The 19,824-nt window shown below is 34.4% G+C and overlaps 1 protein-coding gene across 2 annotated transcripts in view; it reads right to left on the reverse strand.

Moving 5' to 3' along the window:
- Nucleotides 1-5,376: 5,376 nt before the first annotated feature.
- EBPL (EBP like) overlaps nucleotides 5,377-19,824 on the reverse strand; it is a 39,620-nt gene continuing 25,172 nt past the window's right edge. Inside the window, exons 3-4 of one of the 2 annotated variants that reach the window (XM_051987360.1) lie at nucleotides 12,772-12,910; nucleotides 5,377-8,713 (exon numbers count right to left, since the gene is read on the reverse strand). In XM_051987360.1, coding sequence (XP_051843320.1) covers nucleotides 8,473-8,713; nucleotides 12,772-12,910 — 380 coding nt within the window. In that variant the 3' untranslated portion in view covers nucleotides 5,377-8,472. Of the gene's footprint in view, nucleotides 8,714-11,044; nucleotides 11,184-12,771; nucleotides 12,911-19,824 lie in introns of both variants that reach the window. The other variant, XR_007952180.1, reaches the window with a different exon arrangement.

Consider the following 19,824-nt stretch of genomic DNA (forward strand, 5'->3'; position numbering starts at 1 on the left):
GCAATCTGATATAGGTTAAACATGTGCAATTCTGCTACATATATTTCCATATTCATCATGATGAGCAAGAAAAATCAGAACAAAAGGGAAAAGATGAGAAGAAAGAGGAAAAAACAACAAAAAGGTGAAAGTACTATGCTTTGATACACATTGTAGTTTCCATAGTTCTCTGTCTAGATGCAGATGGCACTTTCTATCCCAAGCCTACTGGAATTGCCTTGAAATACCATATTAACATTTTATATCTTTATATCTTTTATATATTTAGATCAATTTAGCATTTATTTGACTCTTGAACAATCTGATGAGGTTGGAAATGCATACGTTATTTCACAATAAGGCAACTGAGGCACAGAGTGATTAAATGACTTAAAGAAGATGATAATAAAGAGGCAGAACTTAGTACTGATTCCATATTTGGTAATGTCCCCCCATTACCACACAGCTATTTTTTCTTTCAGTATATCTGATGGAACTAGGCTTACTTCTTCCAAGGCAATGAATGCATTAATACTCCATGGTTCCCACCTCAAGAGCTAGACAGAAGATGTTAGACAGAGATAGAAACGGTATTGTTCTTGGTCAGGCAAAGAAAAGGGGCAGCTAGATGGTACAATGGATAGCGCACTAACCCTGAAGTCAGGAGGACCTGAATTCAAATCCAGTCTCAGACACTTAACACTTCCTAGCTGTGTGAGTCTGGGCAAGTCACTTAACCCCAACTGCCTCAAGCAAATAATAATAATAATAATAATAAAATTAAAAATGAGTTGAAAAGGGGAGAAAGGATAAGATAGGACCACATGAGAGAATAACAGAGAAAGAAAGATATTCCAGCAAAAGGACTGAAAATGCTGACAATATTTTGTGGTCATCAGCTTCTGGTTTACTGGAAAGTTGTTTTTATCAAAACAGATTAATTTGATTTGTAGTGTGACCCTAGAACCACCAGATGTCACTGTAACGGGACCTATGACATTTCTGAACTGGTGACAAAAATCTGAAAAATGATGAGATTTCAGGAGAAATCTCTCACTGTTGCATCTGCTCTGCTTATTGCTCTGGTTGGTTAAGATGCCTGCAGATTTAATGCATTTCTGCAAAAGGATAATGAAGGACGGTGAACACAAACCTTTCATAGGAAATAAGAAAGCAACCACCAAATGAAATATGTCCCAAAAATGGAAGATAAAGGGAGACATCATTTTCTTCCCAAAGCAGAATTCATTATTCCCTTTCACTCCAGAACCCATTCTTTTTTTATTTTTATTTTTCTTTGGAATGCTTCCATTCTTCCAAATTCAAATTATCTAACTGTAGTAGGAATGACACATATTTTATATAAACAGGGACAGATTCCCTTTAAGAGGGGAGTGAAGCTGTTCTTGGAATGATTGTTGGTTTGGCTTCCTTGACACCAGAAGCATAAAAGCTTCTGGGGAATTAGTGTTGGAGGTTTGAGCAGAATTCCCATTGCGCTGCAGAAATACCTTTTCAATCTAATGTAGATGGTTGCTGTGGTAACTGTAGAGAGGGAGGGAAGTAGCCATTTTAATCTAAATTACTAATAGCTGTGTGATGCTGGAAAAATCATTTTATTTCTTTGGATCTCCGTTTTTTCTTTTGTAAAGTGAATGCTACAAAGTCCCTTTTAGTTCTAAGAAAATATGATCTGATAATGTACAATCTTGTTGATACTGGGGTTGAGGGGAGTGTGGTGGGTTAGAGGAAGATAAGCCTTTTACTCGAATAACATATAGTCAATTCTCCATATTTATCAGTTTAACTTTCATGATTTCAAGCATTCTCCTGATTTTATTAATAACCTTATTTTCATTTTGGGCTGGTGACAGAATTATTAGCAATTATGCACAGGAGAGAAAAAAACAAGAGACATGATATATACTAACTTAATTTTGTGTAGTGCATTTTATGGGTCATTTCATGATTGCTGTTTTAAAAAGTACATATTACCAATATTAGTGTTTTGTTATAAAGAACTGTATGCTACTATTTCAGAGTCCAATTCTTTTTGTACAACAAAATAACTGTTTGGACATGTATACTTATTTTGTAGTTAATTTATACTTTAACATATTTAACATGTATTGGTCAAGCTGCCACCTAGGGGAGGGGGTGGGGAGGAGGGGAAAAATTGGAACAAAAGGTTTGGCAGTTGTCAATGTTGTAAAATTACCCTGCATATAATTTGTAAATAAAAAGCTATTTTAAAGAAACAACTGTATGCTGTATTTTTGGCAATATCTAGTGAAAGATTAATGTTTTTAGTGGTCCCTATTTTCTCCAATATATCAAACTTCATATATTTTATTTTCATACTGTTTTCTAGGAATGTTGCACCCTTGAAAGTTGAGGACTGATTGCATATATATTTTGACCCATATTAGAATTAAGAACTATATAAGCAGTATAAAAAATGAAGTGCTCTAGTAGTTTAGAGGAAATATAATTTTTGCCAGGATGGCTTGCTGGCTGAGGTAGGATTTTATGAATCAAAATGTAAGAGTGTAGTATGTTTCTCTCTTTGATGACCTGCAAAGATTCTGTCATCTGGAACACTCTCCCTCATTATATTACCTCTGCCCCTAGAGAAACCCATATTCTTTCAAGTATTAGTTTTATCTCCTTTCTGATCAATCTGGGTTTTAGGGCTCTGCTTCTTCCCTTTCCCTGAAATTATTTTATAATTTACTTATCCATGTACTGTGCACCACCAGAGAAAGAACTAATAAATTAGAGATATGTATAGTATGGCTTTATATCTATATCCATTATCTATCTAAGTGTCAAATGGTAGCCTTTTTCTTGTAAAGGAGGCAGACAATTTGAGAGTTAATTCTCAAATGTAACAATCTTAAGCCTGCATTTTAGTATATTTTCCTCAAAATTAATTATCCATGTATATATTTAATATCTCACCAGAAGCACTGAGTTAGTGATTATTGCTTCAATATAATTTGCTAATTGATATTGCCTCAATATTATTGATAAGCAATTAACATTGTTTTGTTGTTTAGTCATTTCAGTTGTATCTTATTTTTGTGACTACATTGGGGTTTTCTTGGCAAAGATACTGGGGTAGTTTGACATTTTCTTCTCTGGCTCATTTTACAGATGAGGAAACTGAAGCAGGTAGGATTAAATGACTTACCCAGTTAGTAAGCGTCTGAGACTATATTTGAACTCAGAAAGATGAGTCTTCCTGACTTCAAGATCAGCTACCTAGCTGCTCAATTAAAATTAACATTTTATAAAGGACTTTTACTGAGAAACTATAACAAAAACAAGTATAGAAACAACCTTCTAAAAAACTGGGAGCACATCTCACCTTCATGTCATGGACATCTACTGCTCTGCTGGATCCCCAGGTTGCTCCTCACTGGGCTTGGCTGCTGACAAACTTTGGTATAAATTCTAGTTCCTGGACCTTCTGACATCTCTCAAGGCTTTGTACCAAAGGAACAAAGGCACAAACAGGAGAAGGGCAACTATTCCAGATATAATCCCGTCCAGAAGCCATAACATGTACACAGCCTTATCTGTCCTCCCCACAAAACATATACACATATACACGGACTCTCTGGAGCTCAGTCAACTTTAATAATAGATAATATTAATATTCATATTATTAATTCATCCACAATTATATAGGTACTGATTTATCCATAATTACTAGGTATGCTAATATTATCTGTAATATCAATAAATATTATAGGTTCTATAAAGGTGATCTAAAGGTATTTTTGATGCTCTTTCATTTCCCCTTTTTTTCCCCTATTTTTCTTAGATATTCTATGCCCTCATGAAATCAGAAGCACCCAGGATTTCCTCCATGGCTTGTCTATGAAAGAATAGTGCAATAATGCTAATAATGAGCCATATTCTAACTTCTGACTCTCCATCAAAATTTACTTCTGATTCTAATATGGTCTAATGCCCTCTTGGCTATGAGACATTCATTTCAGAATGATAAAATGTTAGAACTAGAGGAGACTGAGGAGCTTATATAGTTTGGCATTCCCTTCCTCACCACCACTTTGCAAAAAATCTAGAGAGATTAAATAACTTTCTTAACAGCTCCTTTTGGCAGTCAGGTTGGAACCCAGGGTTCATGATTCAGTTCAATGTGCTTTTTTTAAAAGTACATAAATGTTACCTCATTTTTTTTAAAGCAAAATGAGTCACTAGTTTTGTGAAACATAACTAACTTGTATAGAATCTGTTATAGCTGGAAGGAGCCAGCTCTGAGAAATGGTTACCAGTCACTAATACTGGAATGCGAATTAGTTTCATATATTCTTTCATTTTGACATTTTAAGAGAACTGTGGTTGAGTTACATATGGAAATCATTTAATGCTTTCAATCATTCTAATCTCTTCCTCACAATCAAAACCTATTTTTTCTAATGCCATCAATCTCCTAGAGATACTAAATGTCTACAAATTATGAAATTGATAATCTGTTGATAACCCAAACAATATATGGTGAGTATAAGCAAGATATTAGCAAAGATATGAGTTGGATGCCATACAAAAGGAATTCTCAATGATCAAAAAAAAAAAAAAAAAAAGGTGGGATAATCATGTAGCCAGAGCCAGAGAAAATAGACGGACAATCCAATTTTTCTACTGGCATGAAATATTTTTAAAAGGAGAATAAGGTCTCTAATACATTGTATAATCCTCTTTGCAGAATATATGGAAAGATATGGACAACAATTACATAGGACAAAAGGATAAGGATCTATTATGATTTGCACTGTGAAAATATGAATCTCATCAAATTACAAATGCTAGGTGATGCTAAGTGTTTTCTGTGGGAAGATGATAATAAGGGATCACCTCAAAGTATACATCACGGAATACAAAGCAGCCATCTACTCCATCTACACATTAGGTCAATTCTAGTGTAGGTCTTCCTTGGACTTACCTTAGACTCCTTACTTTCCCTTCTCACCACAAGCAGGTTCAGTCCCCAGAGATGGTCACTTTTCCTTGTCAGGTTTCTAGAGGTACCATTGAGGGGAGGATAGGATATCTTTCTAATATTATTGGTTCAAGCCATTATTCCAATGTTTTTTCAATATCATTGCTAATGTTTATTATCCCAATATCAGCTAATCAATTAATATCAATTAGCTTTTACAAAGGGATATTTACTGAAATAAAGCAAGAACCAAATTATAAAAACATCTTTTTCAAAAGGGGATAGAAGTTATAATCTTGATTTAATTTCTAGGGGAATAGACTCAATACACCTTCTCCATCTTTCCCAACCCACAGATCTAAATCCATAAATTAAAATGTTACATCGCAAAAGTAAAGGATGATATTTGTAAAAGAAAAACAAATCCATTGTGCAGATAAAGATTATTTTTATAACAGCAGAAGATGGCATATTATTTGAAGAGATAATGCAGTGGACAATTTACAAAAACACAATTTTTTCCAACTAAACAAAAAGACTAATAGAGTTTAATGAAAATTCTCCAAGTATTCTTATCTGGTCAGATAATTTTCATTTGGACTTCCATCTGGTTTTCCATCTGATCAATTGAAAATGTTTGCAAACTTTGGATTAGAACAGGAAAAAAACATATTCAACATGTATATCAAGATTTAAAGGACTAACAAAATTAAACAATATAAACAAGAATTGAGCTTAGGTAAACACCTTTTGCAAACATCCATTTATAAAAAAAGATAATTCAGTATGAAGCAATTTTATCAATTCACCAAAGTTGGTCTTAATGACATAATACTTCATTATCATAGTTCTACTTTCTATATATAATTACATTTCTATAATTACTTATAAATCAGACTTTTCATTAATTTAGTGTGGCCAAACCATCCTTCTTCCTCTGCCTCCAATTACTTTGAATTAATGAATAGAATCATATCTTAGAATTAGATCTTGAAGAAATCTTACAAGTCATATAGATCAAAACCCTCAATTTACAATTGAGAAAACTGAGGCTCTGAGAAATGAAGTAATTTGTTACAATGTAAGTTCCTTGAAAATAAGAATTGTTTCATTTTTTATATCTGTTATCTTCAGCCTGGGCATGGTGCCTGGCACATAGGTGTTTAATTGCTGTCAGTTTATTGTTCAAAGGCATTCAAGTAGCAACTAAGAGAAGTAAGATCCAAATTTATGTACACTATACCAAATTCTCCAATTCAATAAATAGAATTAAAAAATGTAGTCCCTGCCCTCAAGGAGCTTATAGTCTTATAGCTAAAGACAACAGACAAAAGGCAGGAGAGGAGGAGTATCTCTAGAGGGGTCCTCAAACTTTGTAAATAGAGGGCCAGTTCACTGTCTCTCAGACTGTTGGAGGGCCGGACTATGGTAAAAACAAAAACTTTGTTTTGTGGGCCTTTATTTATTTATTTATTTATTTATTAAATTTTATTTTATTTAATAATAACTTTGTATTGACAGAATCCATGCCAGGATAATTTTTATACAACATTATCCCTTGCAATCGCTTATGTTTCGATTTTTCCCCTCCCTCCCTCCCACCCCCCCCCAAGATGGCAAGCAGTCCTATATATGTTAAATATGTTGCAGTATATCCTAGATACAATATATGTTTGCAGAACCGAACAGTTCTCTTGTTGCACAGGGAGAATTGGATTCAGAAGGTAAAAATAACTCGAGAAGAAAATCAAAAATGCAAATAGTTCACATTCATTTCCCAGTATTCCTTCTTTGGGTGTAGCTGTTTCTGTTCATCATTTATCCATTGAAACTCAGTTAAGTCTCTTTGTCAGAGAAATCCACTTCCATCAGAATACATCCTCATACAATATCGTTGTCGAAGTGTATAATGATCTCCTGGTTCTGCTCATCTCACTTAGCATCAGTCCATGTAGGTCTCTCCAAGCCTCTCTGTATTCATCCTGCTGGTCATTCCTTACAGAGCAATAATATTCCATAACATTCATATACTTTTGTGGGCCTTTAAATAAAGAAACTCCAGAGCCCTGGGTGAGGGGGATAATTGTCCTCAGCTGCCCCATCTGGCCCGAGGGCCTTAGTTTGAGGACCCCTGCTAGAGGATACCCTGAGGGTACGGTATTCCCAAGCAGATAGAAGACTCTCTAACCTGCTTTTGGAGGAGTTAAATGCTTTGTCCTTCTAGTTCTTCAATAGGAAAAGAGAAACAATTGAGGGTAAATTGAGAAGGGATTAAGTATCAAAACCTGAGGTGATGAGATTTCAGGTGATCAATTTATCTTTCAACTATCCTCCAATTTCATGTCTGTGCACGTGTGCCCACATGAGGGTGAAATGTGAGATGTCAGATCACCCTCGGAGCCATCAAGAAAACTATGGCTAGGGGGAGGAAATTCACTATAGGGGAAAGGTCTGAATCCAAATCCAAATTAAATTTGCATAATTCAAAAGCCGGGCTAGTAGAGAACAAAATCCTAGGGGACAGATGGGAAGCAAGGAGAATTCAATCTGATACTAGATCAATAGGAAAGATAGAGGGGAATGCTGTTGAACTAATTATAGTTCAACTTAATTGACCAAAACCATGGCCTTTTGTGATATGATTCTCAGAGGCAGCTAGGTGCAGTGGATAGAGCCACGGGCCTAGAGTAGGAAAGACCTGAATGCAGATGTGATCTCACTCTGTCTCCCTCAGTTTCTTCAACTGTAAATGGAGATATAATAACATCTATCTCACAGGGTTATTGGGATGATAGATTGAGGTCCTATTTGTAAAGTGCTTAGCTCAGTCTGGCACACAGCACTGTAGATATTTAATAAATGCTAATTTCCTTCCTTTTTAAAATGGACAGTTGTATATATTCTCTGCTTAACCTTGTACTCCAAACTGATGTGTCAACATGGTCATGAACCAGATCTGCCACGACCTTTCCCGACTTAGTCATGCCAGTATGACCTGGTGCTTAGAGGCTGTTACCATCAACTTTCATATCCTAACAAGCCAAAGGAATTAAAAAAGTAAAAAATTGGCTTCCCCTTTTATATTTAAATTTACATTTATATATAAATTTATATTTAAAGTGGTGCCCACTTAAAGAATAAAGATATTCCTAAAGAATATCCTGGGAAATAATGAGGTTTGTTTAGCTTTTTTTTTTTTTTTTTTTACTTTTTAATTAAGGCATTAAAGCAACATAGTAAATGGGACTCTAACAAATCAATCTTTATTAATGTAGTACAATTGAACAGTTATTTTATGAACTTTATTATTGGCACAATTTAAATAGCATTGGTTTATCCCTATATTTGTTTTAAAAATCCCCAAACCCCAAGTCTTCTCCATATAACTGTTAAGAAAACAATTCAGTTTGGAAAATGCCACTGAAAGAAAAACAACTTGATTGGGTATTACATTTTTGCTACACAACAGTAGGCCAAAAATCACAATAATTTACAAATCAAGGATACAGTTGTGATTTGAAAATTCATTTGAATTTTTTTCCTGGCTTCATCTCCTTTTGGTGCATTTTCTTGAGTTCTATCCATGATTGCCACAGTAGTAATCCTGGTATCAATACCCACACACCATTAAAAAACACCAGGTAGACCCAAAGATAAAGCCAATTGCTGGTGTTAAGGTTGGGGCTTCCAATAAGCCAATCTGGACAGAAGGTCATCCATCCCCCATACAGTTCACATACACAAAGGGTAATCTGAATAAAATGCCTGTTGAAGAGACAGGAGAAAGAAATGAGATATCTTTAAACACCTTTCCACCTTTATCAAGAGACATTTTTTTCTTCACTAATAATTATCGCATCAAAGTTTCTTGTTACAAACAAAACAAAACAACCCTATCTCTGGGATTGGTCCTTTCATATCCTGGAAGCATTAGCAAAGGAGATGTCATTATTGAGGGCTTTTATGATTTCTAGAGACAATATTTTGATAAAGGCAACTTAACCTGCCCTTAGGTAGATGGTAAGAACACAAGTGATTTAGAAGGAATCTTTTACCTATTAATTCTAATTGGATAAACATCTAAATGAGTGAATGAATGAAAGGAAAGAAGAACGGAAAGATGGAAGGAAGGAAGGAAGGAAGGAAGGAAGAAGGAAGGAAGGAAGGAAGGAAGGAAGGAAGGAAGGAAGGAAGGAAGAAGGAAGGAAGGAAGGAAGGAAGGAAGGAAGGAAGGAAGGAAGGAAGGAAAAAAAGATATAGAGCTGAGGAACACAAAACCTGAGGTAAACTCTTTGATAAATACCATCAATCTATCTACTGAATGAATAAATTTAGTATTTTAATTCTTCAATATGAAGAACCAAACCAAATTTAACAAATAGGACAAGTGAAACAAGCATTTTTAAATACCGATGTGCAAGGACCTGTTCAAAATTCTAATATGTGGGACATTCTAAAAGTCTTAATAAAGTTTTATGCCATTAAAGCTTATTAAAGTATATTTTTTAAAATGACCAAATCTCTGCTCATTTAGCACCACTATTAGGAGTAATCTGTAGGGCAGTACATGATATATTCCTTTTATCCTGGGGAGAAGAAAAAGGAGACTTAAAGGAAACTAAAAATGCCAACAAAAGCCTCTCTCGTCTTTACCATAGAACAATATATACTCAGATTTTTGTTTGTGACTGTTATTAACGAGGTTTATTTGACTCCTCAAAAACAACATTCTAGGCTAATTTAAAAAAGACAAACAAAGCAATACAAACAAAAAATTCCAAACCAAAAAAAAATCATCCAAACCAAATTTAACAAATATGATAAGTGAAACAAGCATTTGTTAAATACCTATGTGCAAGGACCTGTTCAAAATTCTAATATGTGGGACATTCTAAAAGTCTTAATGAAGTTTTAAGCCATTAAAGCTTATTAAAATATATTTTTAAAAATGACCAAATCTCTGCTCATTTAGCACCACTATTAGGAGTAATCTGTAGGGCAGTACATGATATATTCCTTTTATCCTGGGGAGAAGAAAAAGGAGACTTAAAGGAAACTAAAAATGCCAACAAAAGCCTCTCTCTTCTTTACCATAGAACAATATATACTCAGATTTTTGTTTGTGACTGTTATTAACGAGGTTTATTTGACTCCTCAAAAACAACATTCTAGGCTAATTTAAAAAAGACAAACAAAGCAATACAAACAAAAAATTCCAAACCAAAAAAAAATCATCCAAACCAAATTTAACAAATATGATAAGTGAAACAAGCATTTGTTAAATACCTATGTGCAAGGACCTGTTCAAAATTCTAATATGTGGGACATTCTAAAAGTCTTAATGAAGTTTTAAGCCATTAAAGCTTATTAAAGTATATTTTTAAAAATGACCAAATCTCTGCTCATTTAGCACCACTATTAGGAGTAATCTGCAGGGCAGTACATGATGTATTCCTTTTATCCTGGGGAGAAGAAAAAGGAGACTTAAAGGAAATTAAAAATGCCAACAAAAGCCTCTCTCTTCTTTATCATAGAAAAATATATACTCAGATTTTTGTTTGTGACTGTTATTAACAAGGTTTATTTGACTCCTTAAAGACAACATTCTAGGTTAGTTTAAAAAAGAAAAACAAAACAATACAAACAAAAAACTCCAAACCAAAAAAAAAAAAAAATCATCCAATGCTTTTAGGAAACACTGCTCACTTTACACTGCACATCAAATTTAGAACGAATGACATGAACATAATTTACTTTTATGCCAGCTGGAATAGGACTGTGCTATAGGTACTGGAGAAGATTCAGCAGAAATGCCTGCTATTTGCTTTAAAATATTGGTTGGAAACTGATGCAGGCTCCTGCTCTCTTGTGTATAATCCCCAAACCCTACAATTAGATTGCCACCTGGGATCACATTTTTCTCAGTCTTGACTTTGAACAGCTTGAAATTATCCTGATGGCCACAACGTCACGTAACCAAGATTGCAGAGTTTTCTTTCGTGTGCTATTTTCCTTCTAGCTACTTATTTTACCCAGCTCACCCAGGTTACATTATCAGACACTTGATTTTGAAAAGAACTAACTACCAACACTTACCGATAGTACTTCTCTTTTATTATGGCATAAATGAGAAGCAAGGCTAGCAATCCATCTAGAACAACAGTCAGCATCTCCAGGGATACAATGGTAGGATCTGAATGAAGCCATCTTGCATCTGCTTTGCCATATTCTTTCCCTAAAATGATGAAATGATTTCTTACTTAGCATGTTATTAATTCTGCTACATCAGCTTGAATGACCTTTGTTTCTCAGGGAATATTTCAACAACTCTCCCTTCTTTCTCTTCAGAATGTCTGGTGGAAAGTGACAAAACTCTTGAGCTAAAATCAGAAAAAAAGCTTCTTGGAATTAGGAAACTCACTCATTTTCACATTTTACATTTGTATAGTTCTTAATCTTTTCCAAATTACAATTACAATGGAATTCTAAATTAATTCATGGGACAGTATGTCTTTTAAAAAAGGACAATCTAAGGAAAAGTGGCAAAAATCAGTATAGCCTTTAATACCTATCTTTAACATATTTGAATTCTTTACCTCAATATTTGTTTCAGTGAGAAATTTGCCTGCAGAATTTAGAGATGAGAAATCATAAGCAAATATCTTTATTTGATAACAATTCCTGTTCAGTGGAGGGGATATTCTATTCAGAGAAAGTGGTAGGGGGTAGAGGAAGAGTTAAGGACCATCAATATGCCTCGACACAATGTAACAACAAGAGACAAAGAGGATATTTCAGCCCTGTCACCAATATGGAGAATTCATTAACAATAGCTGTGGCCTGGAGTATCACTTATATTGATGCTGCAGGGATAAGGGTCTGTACCCATTAAGACCAATTCTCAGAATGATTCCTCCTCGACCATATAATAAGATCATAAAATCTTCTTAGAGATGCTCTGATGGCAACGTGCTGGTAATATCATCCTTCTCTCCTGTAAAGCTGTTCTATTTCTATTTAGAAAAGACCTGTGTAGCCCCAAATTAGCTACATATCTCATCTGTATAGCAAGACTTGAGTTCTCATAATGGACAAAGGAACTATTCTCTAGGGGTCAAGGGCAAAGAAAGTTTCTAATGAAAAGGCTGCCCTCAGAGAGAAGTAGGAGTAACTATTTAATGAAATAAAACAAAACATAAAGACATGTTGAGAAGAGACTTATAAAAGTCCAGAAATAAAGAGCAAGATAGGCTGAGGGTCATTCAGGCTGGCAGTAGCTAGCCATTTGTGCTGGTTTTCCTATATCTCGATATCCATCCATCTATCTGATACACAGATAGATAGATATAGATGTAGGTAAAAAGGATCAAAACTATATTTTGTTTTGCTGAATTAACAGATGATGCATACAGAGGTCCAGAATAAATAAAGATACAAATAAATATAAATATATAAATGTGTATATATAGATAGAGGTTATAGATATATTTTATATATACACATGTGTATATATATATATATATATGTATTCAGATAAATGCCTGCTATTTGCTTTAAAATATTGGTTGGAAACTGATGCAGGCTCCTGCTCTCTTGTGTATAATCCCCAAACCCTACAATTAGATTGCCACCTGGGATCACATTTTTCTCAGTCTTGACTTTGAACAGCTTGAAATTATCCTGATGGCCACAACGTCACGTAACCAAGATTGCAGAGTTTTCTTTCGTGTGCTATTTTCCTTCTAGCTACTTATTTTACCCAGCTCACCCAGGTTACATTATCAGACACTTGATTTTGAAAAGAACTAACTACCAACACTTACCGATAGTACTTCTCTTTTATTATGGCATAAATGAGAAGCAAGGCTAGCAATCCATCTAGAACAACAGTCAGCATCTCCAGGGATACAATGGTAGGATCTGAATGAAGCCATCTTGCATCTGCTTTGCCATATTCTTTCCCTAAAATGATGAAATGATTTCTTACTTAGCATGTTATTAATTCTGCTACATCAGCTTGAATGACCTTTGTTTCTCAGGGAATATTTCAACAACTCTCCCTTCTTTCTCTTCAGAATGTCTGGTGGAAAGTGACAAAACTCTTGAGCTAAAATCAGAAAAAAAGCTTCTTGGAATTAGGAAACTCACTCATTTTCACATTTTACATTTGTATAGTTCTTAATCTTTTCCAAATTACAATTACAATGGAATTCTAAATTAATTCATGGGACAGTATGTCTTTTAAAAAAGGACAATCTAAGGAAAAGTGGCAAAAATCAGTATAGCCTTTAATACCTATCTTTAACATATTTGAATTCTTTACCTCAATATTTGTTTCAGTGAGAAATTTGCCTGCAGAATTTAGAGATGAGAAATCATAAGCAAATATCTTTATTTGATAACAATTCCTGTTCAGTGGAGGGGATATTCTATTCAGAGAAAGTGGTAGGGGGTAGAGGAAGAGTTAAGGACCATCAATATGCCTCGACACAATGTAACAACAAGAGACAAAGAGGATATTTCAGCCCTGTCACCAATATGGAGAATTCATTAACAATAGCTGTGGCCTGGAGTATCACTTATATTGATGCTGCAGGGATAAGGGTCTGTACCCATTAAGACCAATTCTCAGAATGATTCCTCCTCGACCATATAATAAGATCATAAAATCTTCTTAGAGATGCTCTGATGGCAACGTGCTGGTAATATCATCCTTCTCTCCTGTAAAGCTGTTCTATTTCTATTTAGAAAAGACCTGTGTAGCCCCAAATTAGCTACATATCTCATCTGTATAGCAAGACTTGAGTTCTCATAATGGACAAAGGAACTATTCTCTAGGGGTCAAGGGCAAAGAAAGTTTCTAATGAAAAGGCTGCCCTCAGAGAGAAGTAGGAGTAACTATTTAATGAAATAAAACAAAACATAAAGACATGTTGAGAAGAGACTTATAAAAGTCCAGAAATAAAGAGCAAGATAGGCTGAGGGTCATTCAGGCTGGCAGTAGCTAGCCATTTGTGCTGGTTTTCCTATATCTCGATATCCATCCATCTATCTGATACACAGATAGATAGATATAGATGTAGGTAAAAAGGATCAAAACTATATTTTGTTTTGCTGAATTAACAGATGATGCATACAGAGGTCCAGAATAAATAAAGATACAAATAAATATAAATATATAAATGTGTATATATAGATAGAGGTTATAGATATATTTTATATATACACATGTGTGTGTATATATATATATATATGTATTCAGATAAGTAGGTGATTTAATGGATAGAGTGCTGGACCTGGAGTCAGGAAAATATGAATTCAAATCTGGCTGTAAATAGTAATAATATTTATATATGTGCCAGGCACTGTGCTAAGCACTTTATAATTATTTCATTTGGTCCTCATAGCAATCCTGGAAGGTGGGTGCTATTATTATTTCTATTTTACAGACAAGGAAAACAAGGCAAAGAGAAATTAAGCAACTTGCCCAGCATCACACAACCAGCAAAGTGTCTGAGGCTAGATTTGAACTCAGTCTTCCTAACTACATGCCTGATATTAGCCATTGCCCTACCCAGCTGGCCACAATATGTATGTGTATGTATGTATGTAAGAACATGGTGTGCGTATTTAGATAAGCATCTCCTAAAGGGCAATGGAAGACATTCTTTAAGTAGGCTGCCCTGTTGGTATTGTTTTAATTAATGATTTGTGCCTATTAAGTGCTATAAAAGGCATGGGGGCCTTTACAACTGAAAAGGGAAGTAAGACTCGTTAAGTATTAAGAACAAGGAATCAATAGAGATGATGTGGCCCTGACATCCAGAAAGCATTTAAAAGGAAAGCCTTCAGGGTGATGAGAGAGTGCTCTATGGAATATTCATGGAAACTCAGTGAAAATTTTCAAAAGATGGGGCAACATGAATGAATAATATATGACATATAACAATGAAGTGACCTCATCAATGAAATTATACTACAGTTGAAGAACAAAAAAATATAGGTTCTTCATTCACTAGCTTTAGGGTTCAGTATTTAGAAAAATGACACCAAAATCAAATGCAAAAAAAATGCTTATGTAGAGACAAAAGCAGATTTTACATCTTGAAAATTGGAACGATCCATCATTCATAATGGAGCAAATTATTTTTAACGTAACTGAACTTTTGTTTTTGAATATTTTATTTTTTCCAATTGTATATAAAAACAATTTAAGCATTAATTTTTAAAAATCTGAATTCTCTCCTTTCCCTCCCCCTTCTTAAGGTAAGCAATTTGATATAGATTATACATGAGCAATTATGCAAAATATATTTCCATGTTGTAAAATGTCATGTCATGTTATAAAAGAAAACATAGACCAAAAAAAAAAAAAAAAAACAAACTACAAAAACAAAAGAAAAATCATATGCTTTGATCTGCATTCAGACTCAAATGGAGTAAATTATTGAGTGTACAGAGACTACATTTGTTTAATTTGGGAATTATCCAAGTCTATGATTTCTTTTTCAATTTTGTTGTCCATTTTCTGGGCACTTCACTACTAATACCTAAAAAATAGAGAGAGGAGCTACAAAAAGTCTGATTAGACAACCCCATCAAAATATTTTTTTTGCTATTGGTTACCAGGTTTAATGGGAGATTTGGTCTTGGATAAAAGTAGGCTAATAAACTGAAGAGATATAAAACATTCATGCTACTCACTGCTACGGGAAGCTGAAGAGAAAAGCCATGTGAGTCAACAGGTGGGTCTAAAGCATCCATCTGTCCAAAGCTGTCTGTCTATTATGAGAGTTTTAAGGAGGGAGTCTGCCATAGAGCTACTAAGAGAAATGACAGAAACCTGAGGATCTTGCTTCCAAAAGGTTTCTCTCCCTTCTTGGGAGGGAGAAATTAGAGAATTAACTCATTAGAGAATTAGAGAAACACTTCTCTACCTTTCAGTCAAGTCAAGTCAAGGAAAATTTATTAAGTGGTGCTGATAAAAGGAAAGGCAAAACCCAGTCTATCTCTAGAGAAGTTTATGGTATTAAGGAGAGACAGCATGTAAACAACTACTAACAAGCATGCAGATACATAACGAGATACAGATACAATAAATTGGGAATAATCTCAGTGGGGAAAAGTGTGAAAAAGATCTTCAAGGTAGAAGCAAAGTGAAAAAGGGTATTATGAAGCAAGGGAAATCCTAAACTGTCAGTAGGCTGGAATGCGAAGGAATGTGACAGAGGAGGGAGGGAACAAGGATGACCTCAGAATACTTGAACCTAAGTAAGAAGTAGGAAGCTTTTTGCATTGAGGGTAGATCTGGGACCTTTGGAGAAGAAGCAATTACCTGTGAACCAAGGAATGAAGATATAATTCTGCATAGAATAGTGGCCCAAAGAAAAATGGATTATCATTTATTTTGTCATCACCTCCCTCTCAAGATTTCTGTGAGGATCAAATCTGATAACATGGAAAGTGCTATGCAAATGCTAAAGTATAGATAAGTGATAGTTATTATTATTATTCCAGTTGTTTTGGGATTATTGTTCTTTTTCCATTTATATAGTAGTTGTCTTTGTGTATATTGTTTCCTTGACTCTGCTTACATCATTCTGCATCTAAGTCTTTCTATGCTTTTCTGCATTCATCATTTTGTTGTTTCTTATAAAATAGTAATTTTCCATTATATTATGTACTACATACATTTAGCCATTCTCTAGTCGGTGGAGATCTACTTTGTTTCCTGTTCTTTGCTGAAACAAAAATTGCTACAATAATTAATAAATACAACTTGCAGGGGGATTTTCTTATCATGAATGCCATTCTTAAAGTATATGCATAGAAATGATTCCTCTGGTCAAAAGGCATGGACATTTTAATCACTTTGAATATTTCTAAATTTTAGAGATTTTTAATCTGGGAATCTGCAAACTTGTTTTAAAAAATATTTTGATAGATGTATTTCACACAATTGTATTCCATTGTAACCCTATGTATTTTATTTTATTCATTTTTAAATGTTGTTATTCTGAGAAGGGGTCCAAAGGTTTCACCATTTGCCAAAGGGGTTTATAACACCAAAAAATGTTATGAACCCCTACATTAGAAGAAGAAATGAGTAAGATGGTTGGGGACTCCATTCTAAGAAGTAATGTGCTTTTTTCAAATTAGTAACTGAAAGTCAGTTGCCTTCCCAGGGCATGAAAAGTGCTCCCCCAAAACTTGTTACATCACTAGGACTAGATAAATGAACTTTGTTTTGATTCTTGGAAAAAGTCTAAAACACATTATTAAAGACAGAGGTGAACCTCCAGAAATGTGACAATAATTCATCAGGATATTATTAAATGTTTGTGAGCTCTTTTTTAATGGGATGGAGCCAGGGTTTGTTCCCTAATGCAGCCTGGACAAAGGGAAAAGAATGCCTCCTACAAGGCAGGTCAACAGAGGCAAGAAGGCCAGAGTTCTAGGGTCTAAAAACAGAGAGAGAGATAAGGAAGAATGAAAGCCAGAAAGGGTCATGACTCTCAGTAGGAACGCTGGGATTGTGGCTTTCCTTTAGTCACTAGGGTTCCCCCCACTATGGCTGATGTGACCTTTAAACTCAACTTGTGCTGGCAAGAAAGAAAAAAAAAAAAAAGCTGAGCTAGTCAACTACAATTCATCCTTTGTTACTGATGTAAATTGATTTTTAAGCCTCAGAGAATCTATTCTTCTTGAATATATGATTCCTAGCCAGAGATCTAGTTGAAGGGAAGAATGAAATTTAAGTGAATTCAACAAAAGTTTATTGAGTACTTACAATGTGCAGAGCACTGTATGCTACTCAAAAGTTTGATTAAGACATGGCCTCTGTGTCTATGGAGTTACAAAGGAGAGGACGAATATTGGTTGGAATAATGACTGCAGTATTTCTTATTTGGGGGGGAATGTTCTCACACAGGTGGTAGAGTCTAGGCTGTTAAGGAAGAATCCTATTAAATCATATAAGAGAATGCAAAATCTAAAAGAGGTCACACTAGGTGAAAAGAAATTTTAATACTGGTGGTTAGTGGCATGAAATTGTATTTTCACAAGTTGCTACTGTTCTTTTATAAAGCCAGCACAGTACGGGGCACAGATCAACTTTATTAGCTGTAATTCTGATGAACTAAAATTTTGAGAATCTAAGAAAGAAAAAGAATGGGGGAAAAAAGAGGAAGTATAGAGCTGTAGAAAGCTTGAAATCATGAAGAAAAGGATCCAAATTCTGCTTCAGCATTTATTACTTGTCTGAACTTTGGTAAGTCACTTAATTTCTCTGGGGCTCAGTTTTTTGATCTATAAAATGAGGACAAAAATAATATTTACTAGTTAGGCTTGTTATAAGGATAATTTGTGGTAACACATTTGTATTAACATGTGCAAAGTGCTTTGTAGACCTTAAAACACTATAAAAATGCCTTACTAAAATATTGTTATTAAACTAGTACACATATCTGCCTTATAAACATTTTAAAAAACATTTCAAGTCACCGTCATTTTGCTAGAATATATGCTCCCTCCATTGATAAAGATCTTAACTTTTCTATTTAGGAGACTGCTATGGACAACTTTCTAGTAAAAAGTCTCTTAGGATTTAGCAAACTTCATCCTGAAAAAATGAAGAATCCATTCAGACTGCTTGGTAAAGATTTTTTTTTGAGAACTTCTGGGAAAGGTGAAAAGCAGTTTGGTAGAAATTTGGTTTAGACCAATATCTTAAGCCATACTTCTCAATAAGCTCAAAAAGGATAAGCAATGGAAGGAGATATATCTTGTATAATTAAAATTAGGGGATAATTCTTAACCAAATAAGCTTCAGAGGTAATCTTAAAATATGAAACAATTTCAATTCAATTCAATTCAAAAGCTTTTGCATGAACAAAATCAGTGCTGCTAGAGTAAGAGGAGAAGCTGCTAAAAGTATGACAAAAAGGAACACTAACCAAGATACACAAGGATTACACAGTCAAATCTTGTCATTCATGGTAGTCATTTGTGAAGTAGCAAATACTATTCCTAGGGGAAATACAAGGTTAAGTTCCTGTGAGTAAGCTTGTGGTCACAACATTTACTTGAGCACATTTTATAGTAGCCTCACATACAGATTGGAAAATTTCTACATCCTTTTTAATGTACTGTATTGCCGATCCATTAATATTGAATTCATGGCCAACAACACTATAACTCATTTCCAACTGATACTTGTCTAACACACCTTTTTTCTTTATGTGGTACATCATAGCCTTCCTGGGCTTTGGAACTCTAAGCAACACTTCAATTCTACACTTGGAGACAATTTTAAACAGCAAAATCTGCCCCCCCCCCCCAAAAAAAAAGCACAAAAATGGAAAAAAAAAAAAAAAGCAAAGCAATCAATGGATGACAAAAAAACACAAATGTATAGCATGAGAGCAGAGATGAGAAGACAGAGCATTTCCCTGTAATACATCAGGTGGGAACATGAGTGTTGCCATTCTACACGTCTGTAAAAGCATCTTTATCTATCTATCTATTATCTAGAGCCAGAAAAATAATTTATATAATAATTTAAAAGAAAATAACACTGAAAGATTTCAGCACTATTAATTAATGCAGTGACCAACCATGACTTCAGAGAACTGATAATGAAGCATATAATGTAGGTGTAGAATCAGACATATGGGCTGGCAAAGACAGTGTGTTAATTTGTTTTGCTTAACTACTGCTTGGTTACAAGACAGGGTTCTGAGGATGGGATGAGAGGTGTGTGCAGTATGTCACTGGAAAATGGTGATATAAAAAAAGTCATTCATAAAACACCAAAAAAATCTGTTATAACTATTATCACATGTATTCTGATTGTACTTCCCAAATTCTTAATTGTA

The sequence above is a fragment of the Antechinus flavipes genome, chromosome 3 (genome assembly GCF_016432865.1).
Source record: "Antechinus flavipes isolate AdamAnt ecotype Samford, QLD, Australia chromosome 3, AdamAnt_v2, whole genome shotgun sequence".
Classification (NCBI taxonomy): domain Eukaryota; kingdom Metazoa; phylum Chordata; class Mammalia; order Dasyuromorphia; family Dasyuridae; genus Antechinus; species Antechinus flavipes.